This window comes from Rattus norvegicus, chromosome 16, assembly GCF_036323735.1.
Source record: "Rattus norvegicus strain BN/NHsdMcwi chromosome 16, GRCr8, whole genome shotgun sequence".
Taxonomy (NCBI): Eukaryota; Metazoa; Chordata; class Mammalia; order Rodentia; family Muridae; genus Rattus; species Rattus norvegicus.
Genome location: NC_086034.1, coordinates 7,243,963 through 7,267,981, shown reverse-complemented (window position 1 = coordinate 7,267,981; position 24,019 = coordinate 7,243,963). Strand labels below are relative to the sequence as shown.

General features: G+C 48.0%; 1 protein-coding gene across 5 annotated transcripts in view; it reads right to left on the bottom strand.

Annotated features, from left to right (window-relative positions):
• The window catches only part of Galnt15 (polypeptide N-acetylgalactosaminyltransferase 15), a 39,767-nt gene that overhangs the window by 5,309 nt on the left and 10,439 nt on the right, over positions 1 to 24,019 (bottom strand). For 2 of the 5 annotated variants that reach the window (XM_039094906.2, XM_039094909.1), the window contains 8 exons: positions 22,529 to 22,695; positions 19,303 to 19,507; positions 16,598 to 16,762; positions 13,740 to 13,857; positions 6,618 to 6,812; positions 4,723 to 4,854; positions 4,193 to 4,297; positions 441 to 584 (listed from right to left, as the gene is read on the bottom strand). In XM_039094906.2, the coding sequence (XP_038950834.1) occupies positions 441 to 584; positions 4,193 to 4,297; positions 4,723 to 4,854; positions 6,618 to 6,812; positions 13,740 to 13,857; positions 16,598 to 16,762; positions 19,303 to 19,507; positions 22,529 to 22,695 (1,231 nt within the window). The other 3 variants (XM_039094908.2, XM_063275917.1, XM_063275916.1) reach the window with 3 other exon arrangements.

The following is a 24,019-nucleotide window of genomic DNA, read 5'->3' as shown; positions in this document are numbered from 1 at the left end:
CTCATTAAACAATAATTCTTCCTTCCTCAGCCACAGATAACCACTGCTCACTTGATGTTTCCAAGACTCTAACTGTGCCACATAAAAATACATATTGTGAAATAATGCAGTGTGTGTGTGTGTGTGTGTGTGTGTGTGTGTGTCTTTTTAAATTTTAGATTGTGTCACTCCTAAATGTACACAACTGAGTGGGTTGTTTCTGTAACAACCAAGCTAATAATCTGTAATGGTATGGGGGACAAATCAGGATATCTCTTGAGGCTGGGGACCAGAGACCCCACGGTTAAGCCACTAAGCACAACAGTAGAAGTACCAGTGTGGAGAGTGCCTGAGGTCTTGGGAGAGCCCAGGATGCCATGCTAGCAGGGTCAGTCTGCCCAGACATTCTAGCTGACCGGAAGTTTGTTGTGGTCAGCCTGCATTTCCGGAATGGGACTCACCTCCTGGAAGTCCCAGTGCTGTTGATGGATGGCAGGGCCTTCCTCGGTGCAGTTCTGCAGAATCACCCGCTCTCCTCTGACATCGAAGCACAGGCGCTGTGGGCTGCCGAAGAGAATCTCCTTCCTGCTGGTGTGCTCCAGGTTCTGGGCAGAGGGGATGGCAGTTAGCATAGCCAAATGGATACCCTGTCCAGAGCCAGGGCTGGGGGACGAACACACAGAAGAGTCGTGTTCTGGAGACCATTTTCAGATACTACAGGGGCAGCAACAAGACTCTGCCTGGGTTCTCAGGAACCAAGAAAGGCATCCTGGCCTTTCTCGGGATTCTGTTTCCACACCCTGGCGTGCTCCTGTTTCCTGTATGCAGGTAAGGCTGTTTTAAAGGCTGCCGGTGCTGGGTGCACATGGCTGGAAGGCCAGATGGGATCTCCCTGAGACCGAGGCTGATTTCCTTCTGGAGACGTCTTACCTGTCCCTGACCAATTTCCCTGCTGTTTGTGGTGTCTGTGAATCACGCCCCCCCCCACGCCCGCCCATCTCCATTATGGTTCCATGGCCTCTGGGGTTTTATCGAGCTGGAGTGTGTGAACCTTTACAGAGGGGCTTTAACTTCGAGGAACCTGCGCTGACCAATTGGATGACATGTTTTGGCAACCCCATCTTCTATTTGTTCCTGCCTGATGCAGTCTGTGGGAAAACTCTGCTAATCAGGGTCAAAGTTTACCGTTGAGCAGATAGTCTTCTGAGGCTCTTCGAGTAATGGAAGATTCCCTTCATTAGTAGGGCTTCTCCTCTGTTCTTTTTTGGGAAATTCAACTCCCCTTCCCCTCCCCTGACCCCCACACTCAGTCAGGTAACCTCAGTTAAATTTCAGGATCAACTTCCTAACCTGTTCAGCTAGCACCTGAGATTCCTGAAATACTTCCCCATGCTAATGAGGCATTTCAGTACCCCAAGCCTTCAGCCAATGACTTTTCCCCATCCAGGATGATTCTACCTCCCCATCCCCCAAATTATACAAGCCTTGAATCATCCCAAGTTAAGTTATTCAGACTCTGGGCAGCTGGTCCTAGTGTGATCACTGACCGTGTGCACTCATGGGGCTTCTGAATGCCTCAAAGCCCTCTGCTCCTACTGCCCCTGTGAACCCTATTGGTCCAAGATCCCGTGGGCGGAGGGTCACACAGTCTGGAACTTCTTTTTATGTTAACTGTGGACATCTCGAAAGGTCCCCACGCAACTCGCTAAGTTCCCAATTTCCATCCCATGCTGCCACCAGCTAAGTCACCACCATGGCTAGCCCCAGAAGCGACTACTCTTCTAGTTCTCATCGCTCGGGTCACTGCAATGCCAGCCCCAGCCAGCCATCCACCCTCCCAGGAGCCCGTTAAAAATCAAAACTCTAGAAGCTTGTAATTTATCAATCGGATTTATATCAGTAAATTCTCACTCCACAAAACGTCCATACAGTAAACTTACAACCAATTGATACTGATATAAACGGCTCACCTAGATAAGACAAACTGTCCTATAAAAATCCATCCCTTATGGAATATTCAGAGCTACCTGTGGCCATTTAAAGCCACATGGGTCTGGGTCGTCCTTCTCTGCCTCCATCGCGGTGATGTTTTGAGAGCTCTGGGCCAGAGAGTGCCTAGTCTGGCTAACTGAGATGCCGTGTGGCCCTATGGTGCTGGCCACAGCACGGGTTGGCGTCTCAGTTTTATCTATATTATTTACTACAACACCACTGCCCCCAAATTCTTAATAATGTTGAATTAGAGACATCACATCTTCTATCTGCATTAGGCCCTGCTAATTTGCAAATTAAATACAGTGGTCTGCCTTGCTTGAAAATCCCAAAACTGCACAGTTAGCATAAATTTGGACCTTAAACGCATCTCAGAAGCAAGCTTGTGGGCAAAGGGAGAGTACGTTTTTTCCTACTCAAGCTCCCATCTGTAGTGGCAGATGACGTCCCTGCTGCCTCCTTGTGGTCATGCGAGAGGTATTAGTGCAGCTTTGCCAGGACAGACTAACCCGGGACGGTCAAAGCTGCATGACATGAAGTCTCATCTCCAGCTTCATCGCTCATGAGCTCATTGCTTCTCCCTGCCTGAGGCCACGCTCCAGAACTCCCAAGGTTGGTGGCCACCGATCCCTATCACTCATCAGGGAAGCCTAGCTCACACGAATAGCAAGTTTGCAGTCGCCCCTTGAGTTTTAGTTCTCGGATATTTCCCTCTCTTTCCTGTAAACTCGACCTGTGCATGGAAAGGGGCATTTCATATTTTGTCGGGCATATATTTAGGTTTTCCTCCCAGGCCAGGGGGGGAAGGGTGGTCAGCTTCTTTATTTTCCAGTATTGCCCACCAAGATCACACAGCTAGCCAGTGGGAACTTGATTCAAACCTGGCTTTAGACGGCAGTAGGGCTTGGACAGTTGTCAGCCTAACATGTGACTTCCTCACGTGGCTTTTACGTCTTCATCTCTTGTGTCTAGTGTTACTGTTTGAATGTGAAGTACCCGCCCCCTTGGGCCTGTGCTTCACGTGATTGGTTCCTCAGCTTGTAGCCCTGATTTGGAGGCTGGGGAGCCTGAGGAGGTGGGGCCTAACTGGTGGAAGCCGATCTCTACAGGCAAGCTCTGGTCTTGGTTTCCTTTATCTGTTGCCTACTCTGTACCACGTGAACAAGCTACCAAATACCTCATACTCACCAGAGACAAGCCACTCCCACTGCCACCCCCACTGCCACGCCTTTCCCTCTTGTTTCAAGAGGAACTGAAATCCTCTTGAGACAGTGAGCTTAAAAAACAAAAGACAAAAACAAAAATCATCGTTCCTCCCATGTTTCTGTCAGGTATCTAGGTCATAGAGGTGCAAAAACTTACTAATGTATCTGGTATGAATGCCCACTGGTGTTTTAGGGGAAAATGGCAAAGTAAAAAGATGTAAGAGACCAAGAGAATCCTGAGCCAACCTCTTCCCTGTGTACTCTCCAGGCTCTGAGCCTGTGCCTAGCCCTCGAGGCTCCAACTGGAAGGTTGGGTCCAGCTTCCCATAGAGATGTCCTAGGGTTGCACTGCAAGGCTGGGCCCCAAACTTCCCGAGGAGACGTTTCCTCCCTCACCCCAGGCTCTCGGACTCTCAGTTAACTCATTAGGCAGCTTTGGAGTATGACGGCTCAATGCAGAGAAGCCCTATCTCAGACTGAATCAGATCTGGGCTACACTGAGAAGTGATTCAAGCTGTGAGACAAGGTGGACCCATGACCTCTCAGCCAGGGTGGACAGCTTTCTGTCACCTTGGGCAGTTATTAAAGGACGTAAGACACATTGTAAGGAGCACAGTATTCTTCCAAATGGCCAAAGGGTCCACTTGAATCTAGGTTCTCCCCTGGCTTTACCACTTCTTTTCTGTGCCGACTCTTGGACCTTTCCTCAATGCTGGAGGATCTGAGGTGGGCATTCCTGGGCTGGTGATTCTATGACACAGTTTCCTCTTATGGCAGATGCAAGGGATACATAAGTGGCCCCTTCATTCCTTCTAACTGAGATGCTCCATTCTTTAATGCCGGTCCAGTCTAAGGTGAGGATGCTATGACAAATCATCACAGTGGGAGCCATGGCCTATCAAGGGACACGGGGCCGCAGCAAAGAGCTACTTTGAAGGGAATTGAAGGGCACCCTAGGAAACAGCACCTACTTATAAGCTGGGATGCTATCGATCTCGAGAAGTATCGTCACCCACCTGTTGCTGCCGGTTGTTACTGCAAGGAGCCAGTGTCATGGGGCATCCCAGGAGGTCACCTTCTGCTCGGCAGTCTGCACAGAGGCCAAGTCCAGTGCTGTGGAGCTGAAAATGGACGTTCACATAGATGTGAATCTGACCTCCACTGTGAGGATGCTTTTTAACAAGTTCTAATTCCCTGTCTTCTCTAGACCTATCCCAGTGTGCATGGTTCAGTCACAGTGAGATGAGTTAAGCCCAAGGCACCTAAGACAGAAGCCTCATGAAGGAGCCAGGCCCTGGAGTTGCATGGATTATAGGGAAACATTGCTGCCTTCCTCAGGCTGGTGAGGGAGGGGGTGAGGGAGGAGGGCTGGGGGGGCGGCGGAGGCGTGGGGGGAGGCGGGGTCCAAAGGCCTCTGAGACCCTGCTGAGTCTATAACTGGTTGTCCAGTGTAGAGGATGAGTGACCCTGTCTTGGTAAGTGACTCCCCACCCCCACCACCCCCACCCCCACCCCCACCCCCACCCCGTCCCGGGCCACGCCTTGCCTTTCCGGAGAACCTGGGCCTGTGCTCGGATGGGTACAGCTCAGGGTAGACATTGGCCAGAAACCAGTGGAACGTTCGGCATCCCAGCCTCCTTTGCAGCTTCAGGCGCTCCGTACAGTCTGGCTTTGCAACCTGCAGGCAGAGAAGGGCATGGGAGTGAGGGCGAGAAGACTTGTTCCAGCCCCAAATTCACACTGCGCGCGCACACGAGAGAGAGAGAGAGAGAGAGAGAGAGAGAGAGAGAGAGAGAGAGAGAGAGAGAGAGAGAGAGAGAGAGAGAGAGAGAGAGAGAGAGAGAGAGAGAGAGTGTGTGTGTGTGCATACGGGTGGGGAGAGGCGACAGCCATGCCAGGGTTCCACGTTGGTGATCTCTGGTTTTCTGTAAGACACAGAGGGGCCCAGTAGGTTGCAAATACTTTATGTGCTGTTGGGCTGAGGACATCCAACACGCTGTGTTCTGAATGTCTAATGGAAGCTTGGCCCGGGGACATCAGAAGCCTGGAAGTATTGAATTCTTTTTCCTTATGGGTCCTTTGTAAATGAAATCTGCGTTGACATTAAGCAGGGGCCACGTGAAAGCAATGAGAAAATGCTAAATTGGCACCCACCACACAAGGGAGAAAAAAAAGATACTCTAGCCTAAAGGAAGGCCAGAAATTAGAAGCCACAGCTGTGGTGCTCTGTAGAACTCCACAGAAGGACAACTTCTTCCACTGTCAACAGGGTAAACCCTAAAATTCTTTAGCTCAGCCCTCGGCGGTTTCAGGATCTTCCTCCAACCCCTCCTCTGGTGTCTGAGTGATCCCAGGCAGCCATAGTTAAGTCAGACTTCTGGGGTGTCTAGACTTAAGATTAAGTGGAGTCCTGGTGAGAATTGCCCTTTTATCTTCAATTCTTCTCTACAAACCCAAGCCAGGAGGAGCTACAGTCATGGGGTCCGTCACCCCCACCCCGTGTGTAAAAGGAGCTGGTACTACTCCGGGTGACACTTGGACTCACTCATGGGGACCCAGAGGGAACTCTAGCTACCTTAAGCTTGGGTCTGAGTTGAAATTGGTGGGTCATCTTCCATTAAAAAGATACAAGTTCAAGGAGTTGTGAGAATTGTCTGGAGGCCATCTGCTTTACAGCAGGAAGAGGGTGCATTTGGATTTAAAAAAAGGAAAAAGAACAAAATCCTAAGGACTTCAAGAAAAACGGGTACTGAGACTCCTTCATGGCTCCACCTTCTCTGACTTTCCCTGAATGGGGGGGGGGATGGGTGTGTCTTTCTGAGGACCCTGCCTTCATCTGTGCTAGCCAGCAGTGGGCTGGTGAGGGGCTGGTGAGGGGCTGGTGGGAGAGGTTTCCTGACTATGCTGGTCCCTTGGGCCCTCACTTGCAGTGTCTCAAGTGTCATGGCAGCCTGTGACTCACAGTAGACAGCATGGGTATGTCATTCCACAGGAACTGACCATCTCATAGAGCACACTGAGGGGCGTTTGATCACATGATTAAAAGCTCACCTTTTTGTGGCTTTTTTGAGGCCCATACTTATTTTTATACTCAGATATTTTTTTGCCTCCAATATTCCCTAACCTCTGAGCACCACTCAGGATGAAAGGGCCCTCAGAGACATGGCTCAGCCCTTATCTAGGCCCACCTTCCCTAGGGCTTTGTAGTGAATGGCTGCATCTGGGGCAGAGCATCCTGTAACAATCTGGGAATTCCAGGCAGAGGCCACCTGTGATGCTCCAGGGAGGTTCTGGCAGGGACATAGGACAGTCCCAATAGAGAGAAGGGTCATTCCAGAGGGCCAACTCAGGGAAGCTCAAGCCAAGAATAACGGACCTTATTGGCTGACCTTAAGCTGGTGGATTTATGTTGGCCAAAGATCCCTACCGGTCCCTCCTTACCTTGCTCAGGGCAAAGGCCTCTGGGATGTGCCTGTAGAAGGTTTCTTTGAAGGATGACAGCCAGGTCTCGGCAATGCGGATCTTGTTCTTCAAGATGACCTCGGGGTCAGTCCTGAGGCTGGCATCTTGGCTTTGGTAGAGGTGTCCAACTCGAGAGCAGGGAAGGATTTCAACAGAGCCACCGCAGAGCCAGGCCTGTCACAGGAGAAGGTGAGTGGCTTTCTCCCACCCACCTCCCTGTCTGAGAGCCGCTGGAAGAATACGGGCAAGTCATAAGCCAGAGTGACTATTTCAAATGCTCAGAGTGTGCTTCCCAGATCTGAGAGTTTGGGCAGTAGGGCGGGACAGCAGAGGGCAGTTGTCCTAGACTGGAACTGAGAGGCAATGACCAACACCTATCAACTTCCCGAACATACCACCTGGAGATAAGCACAGAGTCAGCATACAAAGCAGTTCAGGGGTCAGCACTCCACCTACCAGGGAATGCTTCCTCGGGAAAATATGTCTGCTGTCCGACCCTCCTGGGTCCCCTGCAGTGTTTGACCCCTGCTGAGCCCTGCAGATGCTTGTAGAAGCCTTTGTTCCTAACAAAGGAACACACCTGGGCATACACCTGGGTGATGGTCCATTGTCCATTCATTCCTGTCTTTTGTTCTCAGTCTTTGTTCCTGGGACTTAGGCTGGTCTTTCTGGATTTCTCCCCAGAAAATTTGGGGCACGTGTTTGGTCTTTTGTTCCTGAGCCTTAAGCCGGGTTTTCCCACTGTGCTCCCTGGAATTTTCCACCCAGTGAACTTGGGTTATATGTTCGGTGAATAAAGCTACAGATTTGGCATTCTCTCTTAACACGAATGACCTGAGTATATGTGGTTTTTTAATCCCGCAGGCTTACGCCCAGATCTCGGTGCTGTGTCGGTGCGGGCATTGACAAATGGAGGTCCCACCGAGACCGGGAAAGAGAAGGTTTTCTGACAGATTGGATTGTCCTGGAAAGCCGGCCGGCGAAGAAGGAGGGACATATTGGGGTAAGAAGGGCTAGAAAAGGCCTCAGTGATTTGGGCTAGCATGAGTAAAAGTTGTTAAAAAAAAAAAAGGGATGAGGTAATGGTAAAGTATTTTTGCGTATGTGTTCTTTTAGAGTTATGTTTTAGTCTTTGGACCCCGACTAGAGAAAGTTTACACCCTAGACATGAGAGAGAATGGGTTTGGGAAAAACAGTCCTCCCTAACTCTCCACAGATGCTTTGGAGAAAGAGAAAGAAAATGAGCTTAAGCTTTTTCAGAGCTCTCCTAGGGACAGAAGGAAGGCAGGAGACGTACTACCTCCTTGCTGGCTCCTTCCTATTAGAGAAGTGCTTATTTCTGGTTCTGGGTTCCATAGGTAGGATATCTGGGTCCCTTTGGTGGGACACCATCTAGTTATGTCTATTGTTTGTCCTTGGTGCACCAAGCTGCCCATGTATGTCAGTTTACGTCTGTGGTTTTTGTTTCTTGTTCAAAAGAAAAAAAGTGGTAAAAACTTTATCTGCCGGTCATTCACGCCTTGATTTGGTTTTAACTCATTTCAAAAAAGGAACAAATAAAAGCAGTTTCAATTGGCCTTTGGAGCCCTGCACCTGTAGGAGCCTAGGTCAGCTGGAGAAGCTGCCCGGGGGCTGAGCTTCTGCCCGAGCTGATCTTAAAGGCGCTAGCAGCTTACGGTAAGGGAGCTAATGGCTGTTTCTCTTAGAAAAATCCCTGACTGTGATTATTGGACTTAGCATGTGACAAGGTGCTTCTCTTAAAATTACAGCTAGAAAAAGTAAATATTGGTCTAAATATTAAAGATATGTGTAGCCACTTCATTTTTGTTTCTGATTGGTTTTAAATGTACAAATATGCTCTACATGTCTTGCTTATAGACTATTGGCTTTTAAGTTATTGGGTATGGTTAAAAAATTGTAACATTGGTAACAGAAAGTTGGTTTAAAATTGGTAATTTGGATGGAGTCATTCTAGACAACATGAGGGATGAGCCAACCCAGGGAAACAGGTCTAAATTGGGATAATATTTTTTATGGAATTCTTATCCTAGAAGCCAGACTTATAAAAAATTTAGGGCAACGTCTCTTGGTTGCGGTATTGAAGGCCGCACCATCGTGCATTCATATGCAGGAACTGGCAGTCAAGCTTTGTAGCATGAGGGATAGACTTGGTGTTTTGAAGAAACTGGATTTTGGAGACTAGATTGTTTGGAGGTTGAATTCTGCTTTCCAAAGTTGTGGTTGTGCTCTGGTGTTACAAGGAGAACTTAAAAAAGATTGTGGTTAGCGATTGCCAGTGTTACATTGGCTAACTCACACTTATTTGTAATTAAGAAAAAATCAAACAAATAGAAACTGTTATGGAACTTGTGAGAGCATTACAGCCTGTTTGCCTACTCCAACTACCATTTCAAGATAGATTTAGAGGATTGTTTTCATGCAGTTTCTTTACATCCTGGCGATTGTGAAAGGTTTTCATTTTGAGCTTGCTTATAATTTTAGAGAGGTCATGAAGGGTTATCATTAAAAGGTTTTACAAAAGAATGGCTAATAGCCCTATATAATGTAATTTTGTCGCTGCTTCAAAGTAAGAAGTTAGGACTTTGAATCTTTCAGTGTATATGGAAATTTTTACTACAAATCTTTACTCTCACAATGAGCTTTAATATTTGGGGAGTTTCTGTTGCTCCAGAAAAGATTCAATATTCCTTTTCAGTATTTGAAATTATTTTTAATGCTTCTAAAGATATGTTAATTGGCTAAGTACCTCACCTTAAGCTTACCACTGAGGACTTAAGCCTTTGATATCCTTAAGGCAGATGCAAATCCTAATTCTTCTGGACAATTAACTGATGAGGGAGGAATAGCTTTGCAGAAAACAGAGAAAGCTATGTGTCAACAACAGATACATTAATTATATAGACCATGATCAATTGTTGGTTGTTTGTACCCACAGTAGTCCTTTGGAAAAAGGGACCACTAATGTGGACTCACTCTTCCTCTTTGAGTAAAAGTTTTTTTTTTCTTTTTTCTTTTTTTTTGGAGCTGGGGACTGAACCCAGGGCCTTGTGCTCACTAGGCAAGTGCTCTACCGCTGAGCTAAATCCCCAGCCCCTCGAGTAAAAGTTTTAATGCCCTGTTATGAAGCTGTTGTTGTGTTAATACAGAATTGTAAGATAGAGTCATGAAAGTATTTTAAAAAGGAACCTGGTGAAACATACCTTATTCCAAACAGCAATTAAATTGGTTATTACAAAATACTGATATTTGACCTATTCCATATACAAATTTTTCAGGCAAAATTGATAATTTTACTTTATGCATGCTTTTGTATTTCCTGCAAATTTGTGCATGCAGCCCCTTACTGTATTTATAGATAGTTCATCTAATGAAAAGGCAACATATAGAACTGGATCACATGTTTATTCTCTTGAGTTTCCCCTTGCTCCAGCACGCTGTTTTTAAAATGTTGAAAAATCAAGTTTTCAATTCATATATACTGATAGCCAATGTGTGGCTTATGGTTTGCAATTGATGAAAATTTTTCCTTTTTTAGATGCTGCTAACCCTCAAATTTTACAGTTATTTGTGCTATACAACTGATTGGAGGCAAGTTTTCTGCATGAAATCAGTGATGATTTCAATGTGAATGTCTGACAACTCGCTGTCCTTTCAGAGCTCTGGCTCAGGCAACTGACTGAACAAAACCATAGACTCTTACCTGGCTCTTTGGAAATGGTAATGGAGTTGATAGCACACCCCCAGGAAAAGAGGAAGACTCCATTTGCTCACTCTCAACTCCAGGCCTTGCCCTGCCAGCTCAGGGATTTCTAAGTAAGGTTGAATCTGGACAATATTTAAAGGACTTGACATTTCTAATTAATGTTTAAGAGCACTAACTGCTCTTCCAGAGAATGTACTGTTCCTTTATAGGCCATTTAAGAACTCAGACTAGATTGCCTGGACCCCCTTAGTGAGGAAGGCAATGTTACCAGGCAGATTATAGGCCTTACATAGGAACAATTAGCCAAACTCATTCTTTCTATCACCAGAACAATAATAGCTGGAGACAATTTGGTATACAAGTCAAATTATACATACAAGTCCTCAGTGTCCTCAATTTCTTCCTGTATCACATAATAGGGTTAATCCTCGAGGACTTATACCTTATAAAACAGGTGTTATAAAACTTTAAAACAATATATTAATAAATAAAAAGGGGGGAGTTATATCCCTGTATGCCATACAATTATTTAAATAATGCTCTTTTTATTTTAAATTTTAAAATTTGGATGCCAAGGAACTCTCTGTTTATGGCACCCTACAACCAGGCATACTTCTGCCTAGGTGAATGGAAGGCTCCACATATTAGCATATGGCATGATCCTGTTCAGGTATTTTATATGGGGAAGAGGGCATGTTTGTGTTTTCTGTATAGGCAGCTGCAGGAGTATGGGAGCTGCCAGAGTGACTGGTGAGACACGCTGATGCTGATGCTGGGAACATGAAGATTCAATTCCTGTGGTTCAGGTCCTTGGAGTCATTCCTGTACCCTTGGATGAAGATGGAGGATTCCTCCTCACCTGTGCCGTCTCGGAGATTTTGGCATTGCTGCAGTCATTTCATTGTGTGTCCTGTCCCACCACAGCCTGCACTCTGACCCTCTGTGCTCTGCTGCATGCTGGAGGAGAAGACCAGACTCAAGCTGTTACCCCTGTCCCTCCTCATTCCCCCAGTGGCTGTTGCCGCCATGACTGGTGTTGCCATTTCGCAGTCTGTGGCTTCACAGGAATGCCATGTGCATGACGCTGCTGGAGACCGGGGAACTCTGCCCTGGTTATGCGGATCTCAGGCATGGTTCCATTGCCTGCTGGTTGTTCAGGAGAAGGTCGGCTGATCCTGAGCTGTCTTGGGAAAGACTTTGGCATCTTCGCTGCTATTGTAGCTGCCATTGCTGCTGCAGCCACTGTGTCTGCAGTGTCTGGAATTGCCCTCCCCCAATCTATTGTTAAGGCGAGTACAGTGGGTAAACTTTCAGGAGTAGTTGCTGATTCTAAATTTAAATCAACAGGAACAGCTTGACAATGGCCCTTGGTGTTATGGCCCTAGGGAGCAGGAGTAGTAGGCTTTGTGCTTCTAATCGAATGCGCAAACATCACTCCCAGTCCTGGGCAGCAACTAAGCAGGTGTTGTTCTCCTTGGTAGGAGACAATCCCTCTGCCCAAATCGGGCTCAGCCTTCACCAGAAGCAGTTACTCAAAGATGGGCAACTCTTTGGAACAATTCTCGCCTAAGACAGGAAACTCTGAGACTGGCAGAGTTTTTCCAGAGATGGGAAAGAGATTACCAAAGTGTCCTAAGACAGGTGCTGCTTAAAAAAATAAAAAAGGTGGGGTTGGAGAGATGGCTCAGTGGTTAAGAGCACTGACTGTTCTTCCAGAGGTCCTGAGTTCAAATCCCAGCAACCACATGGTGGCTCACAACCATCTGTAATGGGATCCAATGCCCTCTTCTGGTGTGTCTGAGGACAGTGTACTCACAAACATAAAATAATAAATAAATCTTAAAAAAAAATAAAAAATAAAAAAGGGGGACTTGTTGGACCCTCCTGGGTCCCCTGCAGTGTTTGACCCCTGCTGAGCCCTGCTGATGTGTGTAGAAGCCTTTGTTCCTAACAAAGGGACGCCCTGGCCCAGTATCAATACACCTGGGCATACACCTGGGCAATGGTCCATTCGTTCCTGTCTTTTGTTCTCAGTCTTTGTTCCTGGGACTTAGGCTGGTCTTCCTGGATTTCTCCCTAGTAAATTTGGGGCATGCATTTGGTCTTTTGTTCCTGAAGCCTTAAGCCGGGTTTTCCCACTGTGCTTCCTGGAGTTTTCTACCCTGTGAACTTGGGGTATGTATTTGGTGAATAAAGCTACAGAATTGGCATTCTCTCTTAACACGAATGACCCACACATGTGTGTTTTTTAATCCCGCAGGCTTACGTTCTCAGTGCTGTGTCAGTGCGAGCATCGACAGTCTGCAGTGGCTAGGGAGCTTCTAAAAGCCACTGCTGTCTCCAGATGTGAAGACACCAGAGATGAAAGCACACCCCTCCCCCCTTGGTCTTCTTCACTCCTTCCAGAAGCTTCTCCCAGCTCCCCCCTGCTCATGGGACAAGAAGCCTTCATTCTACAGTTCATGATAGAAATTACAGTCGAGTAGTGCTGGGGCAGTCGAGAACACGCTAGGCATGGGGTTCTTAAAACCTATGCCCCAAGATACCTCAGAGAACTCAAAGGGTCCTGCGGACATTTGTCATGTGTTAGAGAAGCAGCAAATGTGTGGCCGTCTTGCAAGCCTGATGAAATCCCCATGCCCACATTAGATTGGTCTGCCAGTATTATGGGATGGATGTCTTTGCTGGGCTGGGTTTTGCACAGTCGTGTGAACAGCAAGCACAGGCTAGGACAGTGTGGAACAGACAGTGAAAGTGGTGGCTGTCCAGATTCAGCATGGTTCACAGGACGGAGAGGCTGAGCTACACCCAACAGGTCTCTCAGTCTTTGGATGTAACTACTCAGTTACCAGTTTCACACTTGCCTGGTGGGTGCTGTAAATGATCCCCTCAACCTTCTTAATGCTGCAACCCTTAATACAGTCCCTCATGTTGTGGTGACCCCTAACCATAAAACTGTCTTCATTGCTACTTCACAGCTGTCATCTTGCTACTGTTATTAATCTCGATGCATGTTTTCTGAAGGTCTTAGGCAACCACCGTGAAAAGGTTGTACCCCATCACGTTGAGAACCGCTGCCTTAGATACTAAGGGTGCCACAAACAGAGAATGTACCAAAAGCCCTGAGTTCTCTGCACCGAGAGGAAAGGGTGATGGTAAACTCTCCTGAAGAGGGTTTTGAAGGTCATGTTCACAGGGGAGACTGAGTAAAATTAAGGTAGGTCAGAAGAGACATGGCCTGAGGGAGAAGGGGGGGTTGACATATGCTGCAATGGCTTTATATAATTTTCCCACAACGTTACCCCCAATACCTGCCTCCACGCTACATACATGGCTCCAGAGACACCACCCACATCCTCCATTGACATAGGACCTACCTTGAAGGACATCTCGAGATTTTCACTACCCCACAGTGACAGAAGGGGATCATAAGCTCCGGTGTTTTGGAAGTAATGTCTGTCCACAGCCACCACCTCTTGGGGTACCACAGGGCTCCTGCACAGAGAAGCCAGATAGGAAACTGTAGTTCCATCCCAAACACAGAAACAGGACTGGGGTGGGGCTTCCTGGACGCAGGTCCATTGATTTAGACAGGTGACTCTGGGCTCACCCTTAGGAAGTGGTGAGCCTTTGAAGGCTACACTCAGGCTCTGGTCTGGCTTCCTGTCTGACCAGTGTGAACAGGCCACTGACACCATAGGCACCTGCAGAATTGATGGGCCACTCCTTCCTCCTGTGGTGCCTTTCTGCTGTGACAGGAGCCATAGAGTAAACCAGTTGCCTGTCAGTTATTTCTTCAAAGGGAAGAGGAAAGTAACACATGCAAGCTCTTCATGCAAGCTCTTCCCTCTCCTCTCCTCTCCTCTCCTCTCCTCTTCTCTCCTCTCCTCTCCTCTCCTTTCTCCTTTCGGCCTTCTTTTTTTTTTTCAGAGTTGAGGACCGAACCCAGGGCCTTCCGCTTGCTAGGCAAGCATTCTACCACTGACCTAAATCCCCAACCCCTCCTCTCCTCTCTCCTTTCCCTCCCCTTTCCTTCTTTTGTTTTCCTTTGTCATCTGTTCCCTCCCCAACTTGAAGATGAGTCTGGCAGGAATCTGGAAGTAGGTAGGCCCCCACGCTCACTGGGGTAATGCACATGACACACATGCAGAGAGTGAGAAACCCTGAGCAAGGAAATAGGGATGGGAAGGAGGGTTCTCAGATGAGGCGTGGTGGTGCTTGTCTTTAATCCCAGCACTCAGGAGGCAGAGACAGTTGGACCTCTGTGAGTTCAAGGCCAGTCTGGTCTATATGATGAGTTCTGAGACAGCCAGAGCTGTCATTCAAAAAAAAAACAAAAAAACAAAAACAAAAACAAAATCCCAAGAGTATTACAAGGAGCAAGACAGCCAGAGAGCCTTTGCACATGGCTTCTTCAGTCCAAACAGATTGTAATACAGCCAAATCCTGGATGTGCCTTGGGATGTAAGTGGCTCAGATTCATTCTGTTTAGTGGACAAGAAAATGGTGTTATAGTAATAAAATCACTGGCTTCAGGGCATTAAAATATTAATTCATACAAGGATGTTGCCAATCAGAATTGAAACGATTACTTGGTGGGGGGGGGTGTTCCCCCTGAGTCATTCAGTTATTTGTGGGGTTTTGAATGAGACACATTACTTCCCTGAGTTCCTCACCTCTAACTAGGATAAAATAACCGTCCACAAAACAACAACAACAACAAAAACCAAAACAACAAACAAACAAACAAAACCAATTTGCAGTTCAGCTTTGTGAGGATTGAAATACAAAGTTGCACACAGTGCCAGGCACAGTACACACCGTATTTTAAATACTAAGCTGTACTGTCCTGAGCTCACTCTTCCTCCCGGGAATTTATAGGGCTGTTGGTTTTTCTGGTTGCTGTTTGCTTGTCAGTCTTTGTTTCATTTTTTTGAAACAAAGTTTCCCTGTGGCCAGCAGCACGGGCTCGCCTTGGACTCATGACCGTTCCTCGGGCTCACAGGTGTGCTCTGCCAGCAGCTGGCTCCTGGTGTGCATCTTAACCGTGTGTGTTTTAATTCAGAACGTTTGGGGCATACATGGCATACTGCCTTTCAGCTCTGGGGGCTGCACTCTTCAGTGGGGTCTTCAGGTAGCAGGAAACTGCTCTCAGAGTGGGCCCTGACGCCATGTCAGCCCAGGCACACTTCTGCTGCCCTCTGCAGTATGAGGACACACTTACTTTTCAGAGAGCTTTGGATTTTGTGGTTATCAATCGTGGGCTGTGAATTTATACTAGCCACCCAGCCACTCAGAGAAGTAAGTGGTTTAAGGAGCTTGCTCCCCTGGGTTTACATCATTGTGATGTTGGGGGTTTAATCTGTATGCGTTCTGAGCACAGTAGAGTAGAGCCAGTCAGCCCAACTGAACCGTTCCAGAGTTCGAGACCCACAAAATCTGTGAGCTTGGAGAAGAGCTGTTGTTTAACACGCTAAATTCGAAGTGGCTTGTTACCCAGCTGAAAATTTCTAAAAAAAAATTAAAAATCTACTTAAATATAGTAATTGTTCAGAAAGCAAAACAGGAGTAGCAACTGTCAAAGCTGGTTCTGTTTTGAGAATTATGTTGTCACAACATTTAGCCAGCTAAGTCTTCCTTTTCACTGCCCAGGGTCCTGTGACCAGGGAATCTGCAGTGACCAGGGAATCTGCTGTTACCTAGGGGCAAGGTCAGCCTCCACAGTCTTACCCTGGGCATTCATGGAAGTTTCTAGAAGAGCATCACTGGACTTCATTGATACCACACTGATAGCAGTGCTGTAGCTGGCTGAGTGCTTTTCTACACTATTGACTTGTTTGCTTTTCACGACCCAGCCTTCCAATGTGCCTGTCTTCAGGAACCTGGCATGCAAGTGAAATAGCTTGCTGTTCAAGTGTGAGCTCCGGGGGGGGAAAAAAGGGGGGGGGTTGGGGATTTGGCTCAGTGGTAGAGCGCTTGCCTAGGAAGCGCAAGGTCCTGGGTTCAATCCCCAGCCCCGAAAAAAAAAAAAGAAGAAAAAAAAAAAGAAAAAAAAAAAGAAAGAAAAGAGAAGCATCCCTGTTTCGGGGTTGGGGATTTAGCTCAGCGGTAGAGCGCTTGCCTAGTGAGCACAAGGCCCTGGGTTCGGTCCCCAGCTCCTAAAAAAAAGAAAAAAAAAAGAGTTGGCTCTCTCAAGTGCGAGCTCAGGGAAGGGAAGGCTGCAGCAGGGCCTCACCTGACAGGGCTGATGGGGGATGGGAGGGCCTTCAGCTCCTGCTCCCTCAGGGGCTCCCATTGGAAATCCAGCTTCCAGTCCAGCACCCCTCGCTGCAGCTTGGATGCAGAGTACTGAAGTGTCTTCCAGTCGATCACGTCTATGACTGGAGACACCACTCGGCTCCTGGAAAGAACTGAGGATCAAACAATGATGCAGACCCCTCACTTGCTGGGGGACGGAAACAAGATCTGGGTAGTGTGTGGCCCAGTGCTGCAGCCACGGGCCACTCACAACTGCTGGACTTGAAACAGTGCTTTGTCCCAGGTAAGAATCTCGATTTAGAATATTTAATATGAAAGAAGGGGATGTAAAAGCTTTAAATAATTTTTATATTGATTAAACATTGACATTATATTTTTAATACACTGGGCTTAATAAGATACATGTCAGGACAGGGAGCCAGGGCTGATGACGGACTCCAGATCCTTTGGCCAGGGTGTGGAGGAAGGTATGGCAGCAGTCTGGCTCCCACACTGTCCCCTCTGTACCCCCACTGCCTGGAGATTGGTCTTCCCTTGGGTCCTGACAGACTAGAATGTCTCCTGACAGACTAGAGAGGCAGCAGGGCTCCTTTCTCTCAGAGAGCAGCCATCAGCTCCGGCACTAAGGCCGGCAAAGCTTTGCTTTCACTAAGGCGTGGTGAGCTGTGCGTGGTGAGCTGTGCGTGGTGAGCTGTGCGTGGTGAGCTGTGCGTGGTGAGCTGTGCGTGGTGAGCTGTGCGTGGTGAGCTGTGGTGTCAGGCAGCTCAGAAGAGCTGGTAGGACTGAGTCCTACACAGATTAGGAAAGGGGGTTTTAGACTTGCCCAGTTCTCAGAGTGCCATGGGGTAGAGATTCCAGAGAGGAGAACTTGGGTGGCCGAGAGGTGGCTTTCTTTCAGGTTCTCAAGGAGCCAGGCAAGGTGGGCCAGAGGAAAGAGTGAGCAAAAGTCATGAAGAGGCCATGGGAGGATAAAGATGGTTGAATCTCAGAGATCAGTAGGCATGTGAAGAGAAGTCCCCCAAAACATCAAAACCCCAAGAGCAGAGGTTCTGGGGGGCAGTTGTAAAACAGAGAAAGACCAATACAAAGGAGCTGGGACAGAAGCTACCAGAGGGAGTCCCATGAGTTCCATCCATCGATTGCAGAGACTTGGCTCTGCCCCTCTCTCAGCCTCCAATGAGGACCATGAGCTCTGAGATGACACGAAGGGTGACAACTATGTTTATCACGTTCCAGCACCAGGGAGAGGGCAGGAGGGGCTGTCTCTCTTTGAACTGCCTCAATGGTTCATAAGGAGAAGTCACACTCGGTACCAGGCAGCCTGACCAGACAGACACCTGACCTTCACACCGTTTGCACATGGCTTGGCCTCTCTGAGCCTCAGGTTCCCTTCCCAAGGAATAGAAGCAGGAAATGGGAACGAGAAACAAGAAAGCAAGAAACAGAAGCAGGAAAGAAGTGCCCTGAACCACTTCATGGGATGGGGAGGGGCGTCGCTGAGGAGGCGGGCACAAGACAACATTACTCAGTTCTCAAATGTTTTTTAACGTGGACTCATGAGCCAGGGCAAGGTGATCTCCAAGGTGCCCCTGAGGCACCCATCTGTTTCATCAGGGTGGGGATTAGACAGGGAATGGTCCAGAAAACTTCCAGTCAGCAAGGGCTCCACAATTTTGAGAGAGTTAGCACTTGTGGAACAGAATCAAAGATGGCCTCCTTGTAGGCTTGGTGAACTTCTCTTGTCCTCAGTCTGGTGTTAAACCTACCATACATCTGCTTTCCTTATTGGGGTGTAGGCCAAGAGCGGGTGGAGTTATCCACCATGGAATTGGGCCAAGTGTGTCGGTCTTGGTTCATGAACTTTTTGGTTTTGGGTGATCAACCACAGATTGTGGAATTGGACCCACGGGGTCCAGTTCTAATCTAACAGCTCCATCTGGCTGGCAGCCAGGAGGTTCTACTGTGTCTCAGGCCTGCTTGAGGGACAGGGATGGTGGGTGACTGAGGCTCCTCCCCGCACTCCCAGGTGAGCTAGTTATCAAGATTAGGTTTCCTGAATAGGATACTCATATCGAGGACGTGATTGACAGGTCAGGCACGGGAGGCATTGGAGATGAGAAAGAGAATGTGGGAAAAGAACCATGATAGGCAGAGCAGTGCTAACCCATGGGATGTGGTCCCCTCAACTCCACACTCCCAGGGCTTGGCCTAGTTAGAACATCACACTGGGAAGGCAGAGGAGCAAAGAAAGTTGTCAAGAAGACTAGTGACGGGGAATCAAACGTCTTTTCCTGGGCCTGGGTGATCTGAGGTCTAGACTAGTTTAGAAATGTGCTCGTCCATGGTGTGTTACAATCAATAGACTCTGTGTCAAAGTCAGAGGTAACAACAGGCATGGTAGGTACAGCCCTCCTGTGCAGTCCAACAGGACTGGCTGCATTTGGACTTGACGTGAGCTGTTCTCGAGGCTGGAAAACCTCTAGCCTCCCTTCCAGTAGCATTTACCCATACTCATTACAAGGATCAAGCATCTGGAAGCTCCAAGGAATAGACAGCAAATAGCGGAGACCAAAATACTTCTCAGATGGTGGGTGGACGCTCTGTTCTCCGAGGGGCTGCACCTCTGGGTTATCTCTCCCAGACCCACACCTTCCTCTGCAGATCCTGACTGGAATGAATTACCTGTCATCAGCGATTCTGCTGAGGAGGGGCTCCAGCCAGCCAGGGTGGCACTCACAGTGGGCATCCATGAAGACCAGCACGTCTCCTGTGGCCCTGGTGGCCCCCAGCATCCGGGCCCCGATGGTGCCAAGCCTCTTGTTGCTTCTGAGCAACTTCACAGCCTCCAGCTTGGCCACGTATTCGCTGAGAGCAGACTTCAGTGGTTCTGGAATTGACAGGGCCCTGTCAATGGGTGGGTCACAGATGCCACACGGAACAGGTCTGTGATGAGCATTGGAAGTCACGTTGAGTGCTAGATTCTCAGCCCCCGATGTTTTATTAAAGGGTGATCATTTCTAAGCTTTGGGATGGCTTATAAGAACTATTAGCCGCCAGGAGGGATAGAGTGGAAAGCCAGACGAGAAGGGACCTTGCAAATGACCTTGGAACAAGAGTATACCCAAGATAACCTGCTCTTACACCCAAGACAGCCTGCTCTTACACCCCAGTTTTAGGCTTTTACCCGGAGGACCTGAACGGTGGACAATGGGGTGAAGAACCCAGGGGTCATAAAACTTTGTAGCTGCTAGACCACTGAGGTGTTTGTGCCAGAGGTTTCATCCCAGTGACAGGGTGAGTCTGAGAAGAGGAGGGGGATGAGCGACCAGGGCTACTTCTAGCTGTGTGCCTTGGGAAGGAAGTGAAGGCTGTGGTTCCGGGGATAGCTAAGGATCCAGATGCCCTTGGGTGGGAAAGGCAGAAGCTCTGGGGACCGGGGAGGAATCCTGTCTCAGGTTTCTACTGTGATAAAACAAAACAGTAAGAAGCAACTTGGGAAGGGAAGGGTTTATTTTGTTTTGCAATTCTCAGGCCGTACTCTATCACCGAGGGAAGAATGGAGCATGGATTCATAGCAGGAACTGCGTCAGTCCAGCAGCTGATAGGAAGGGACAACAGGTCAGCTCTTGGAGGACTCTGCCCCAGCCTGGGCCTGAAGAGTCTTCAGGTACTTTTCCCCAGCCCACCTACTGCCTGTCAGCCTCAACAGACGCTAGCTAAACGGGTCTTGTACACTGTACACCATCCCAGTGCCTCCGACTGCTCTGGCCCTCTGCCGTGACTAACCTGGCAAATTCAATATGGGAGAATCTCAAAAAGCACTGAGAAAGGCTCAGCCCCCCCTTCTGCCACCCTTCCTTGTTAGGGGTGCTATGCAGACTTCCGCAAGGGCTCAGCTTTCACCTGAAGCCAGGGGGAGGGGCTGCTAAATGTCACTGAATTGAAGAAGAGTGGAGGGCTTTGACCCCCAAGTAAAGGCCAGATCAGGGGTTATACAAATGTGGGCCCTCAGATGATGGCATCACTTCACCAGGCTGCAGATTCCCCTGGCACAAATGAGATCTAGAGATCCTGAGGCGATCCAGAAGGCACTGGGGATGGATCCCAGGGCTTCACCCCCAACAGGCTTTGCTATTGGACCATGTCCCAGCCCTTTGTTTGCCTTATTTTTGAGATTATAATTTTATTATAACATTTCTTTCCTCTCCTTTCTCCCCTTAAACTCTCCCATATACCCCTTCACTCTCCTTCAATATCATGGCCTCTTTTTCACTAATAATTATTACACCTATCTTATCTATCTATCTATCTATCTATCTATCTATCTATCTATCATCTATCTACCTATCTATCAATTGTCTATCATCCATCCATCCATTCATCTATCCATCCATCATTCACCCATCCATCCATCCATTCATCTATCCATCCATCATTCACCCATCCATCTATCCATATATCCATCCATTATCTATCTATCTATCTATCTATCTATCTATCTATCTATCTATCTATCTATCAATCATCTATCTACCTATCTATCAATTATCTATCATCCATCCATTCATCAATCCATATATCCATCTATCCATATATCCATCCATCCATCATCCATCTATCCATTATCTATCTATCTATCTATCTATCTATCTATCTATCTATCTATCAATTATATATCATCCACCCATCCATTCATCTATCCATATATCCATCCATCCATCATCCATCTATCCATCTATCATCTATCTGTCTGTCTATCTATCTATCTATCTATCTATCTATCTAGCTAGCTAGCTAGCTAGCTACAGGAATTATATATATTTCTAAGTACAACCTATTGAGTTCATAATGTTATTTGTGTGTGTGTTTTCAGGGCTGAATGTCATTGAATACCTATTGGTAAATTCTTCCCTGGAGAGGACCACCTCCCCTGCTCCCAGCTTTTCTCAATAACCTAGATCTTTGTGGAGCATTGAAGCTTCATGGGCCTCAACTCCCCTGTTCAGTTTGGCACATTCGTTATTTGTTTTCTTTGAGACAGGGTCTCAATATGTAGGCCCAGGCTGGCCCTGAACTCACAGAGTTCTGATTGCCTTTGCTGCCGGAGTACAGAGATTAAAAGTGTGTGCCACCATGCCTGACTCATATTTCTAAAAAAAAATTTGCTGCAAGTTCTCATTAAACTGTCTAAGCTGGCCTTGAATTCTATCTGTAGCACAGGCTAGCCTTCTGAAACTTGTGGACACTCTGCCTCAGCTTTCTAAGTAGCTGGGATTATAGACTCCTACAGCCACAGTCGGTTTTAACAAGCCTGTCTAGGGAGTTCAGGACATGGAAGTCTGAGACTTCCACTTGGAGGTCAGTGGGAAGTTCTCTGTCAATTCCTTCTTTTTATGCTGTTTCTTGTCCTGAGCGTCCTGACAGAGGAAACATTCACCACATCCTATAGTCTGGGCTCTGGGCCGAACTCTCCCTCACTTAGCACCACTCGGCTCTGGTCATTTTCTCATTTTTGGTCCTCAGTTTTTCCTTCTGGACAGCGGGCAGGTTTTGCCCAGCACCCAGGAGGCAGTGAGCACCCATGTAAAGTCTTTAGACACTTTTACCTCTAATAGGGTGCGCGAAGTCCCCAGCCGACTCAGACTGAAGTGACTCTCCCCAGGGACCTCCCTCCTGGGAGTTCCCTGTCCTTGTCCTTCCTGGCTTAGATTATTCCTCTTTTGTCCCTCCTTGTCACCTCACTGGCCTCCTCTGGGGTCCTTCAGCCATTAATTATGTACACAGGAGTACACGTTCCCTCTTCGTCGGAAGCTTGCTTATGGGCTCGAACGCCCTCTTTTATGTGAAATCCCCTTTCCGTCCGTCCTTCCCTTCCCCTTTCTGACTCCTCCCAGTAATCCCAGGTTACCTTGCTGGCTGAGGTCGTCTACAAGGATGATCTCCTGAAGCAAGGCCCTGGGTGCGGTGTCCAGGATGCTGTGCACAGTTCTCAGGAGCGTAGGCCAGGCCTCGTCATGGAAGCCGAGGATGACGCTGGCCGTAGGCAGGCCACTTGGAGGGTGCTGCTGCAGACACCTGCCGGGGAAGAGTGTTAGGGAGCCGTGCGGAGGAAGCTGAGAAGGCTTCTTCTCAGAGGAGCCAATCGCCCCTCACTCGTCATGCCTGGCTGGGCCACTGCAATCATAGCTTCCTCCCAGGTCAGTGGCTCTCCCAGGGTTTCAAGTGGCCACACAGAAATCCCCAAACGCGCTACAGTAGCAATGTCTAGCTCTCAAACTTCAGATCACAAGAGCCCTGCTGAACCCAGCCAGCTCCTTCTTTGTGCTTGTGAGGAGCTGGGCCCATTCGCTGAGATAGTGGCCCTCAACTGTATGGTGGGAATGGGTGACAGTGTCAACATGTCAGAGGAGGGAACTGAGGCTCCATGTTGGTGGAACCAGGCAGAGCCCCAGATACTCTACACTCAGAATCCCTGGGGGATTTCTGCTTTAACCATCCCTGGCTGGACACCCTGCCCCACTGTATTGTTTATACCTTACACCTCGGCTGAGTGAGGGAGGGCTCAGCCTCTACCTGACTTGCTGTCAGGGAGTCCACTGTAGAGGAAACTGTGATAACAGCCTAAGACACAGAACAGCCCGGCACTCGCACTTTACACAAGGACCCACCTAAAGTGAAACTTCTTCCCGGGTCCCTCCTCAGAGGGAAATCAGAGCCACCAGTCTGGACCTAGCCCTGTCTGAGGGACACAGTTCCCCAGTGATGTTGAGTGTCCCTCTGCCTGGTCCCTTCCTCACCAGAGTGGAAGCTTTTACTCAATAGTAGTGACACTTGGGACAAGGACCAGAGGTCTTCGGGAGCTGTGGACCAAGCCACTCCAGCCCTTATGCCTTTCCAGCCCTGATAGACTTAGTGCCATCACCCATGAGCCAAAATAAGCTCAAAGGTGTTCGCCTTCCTGTGGTGCTTCTGTTAAACATCCAGTCAGACAAGTGAGAAAAGGAACCATTGTATCCAACATTTGTTAGTGTTTACAGTTACGTGTGTGCATGTACACACACATGCACACATGTATGTGCTCACGTGTGCGCATGCTCATAAGTGCATGCATGAAGGTCAGAGGACAACTTGCAGGAGACAGTTCTCTCCTGCTACCATGTGGGTTCCAAGAACCGAATGGGTCTTTGGGTCTGGTAGCAAGTACCCTTAGCTGCTGTGCCATTTTACTAGCTTTGCTCAGTGTTTGAAAGTATCAGCTTCCTCATTTTAAAAATTAGGACCATTTTCCTCTTGAGCCAGGTGTGAAAAAAAATATGAGCACGAACTCTCTGTCCTGGTTTTTGTAAGGTGCTGTTTATATATGTAAGTGTGTGTTTGTGTGTTTGTGTGCTCATGGTGT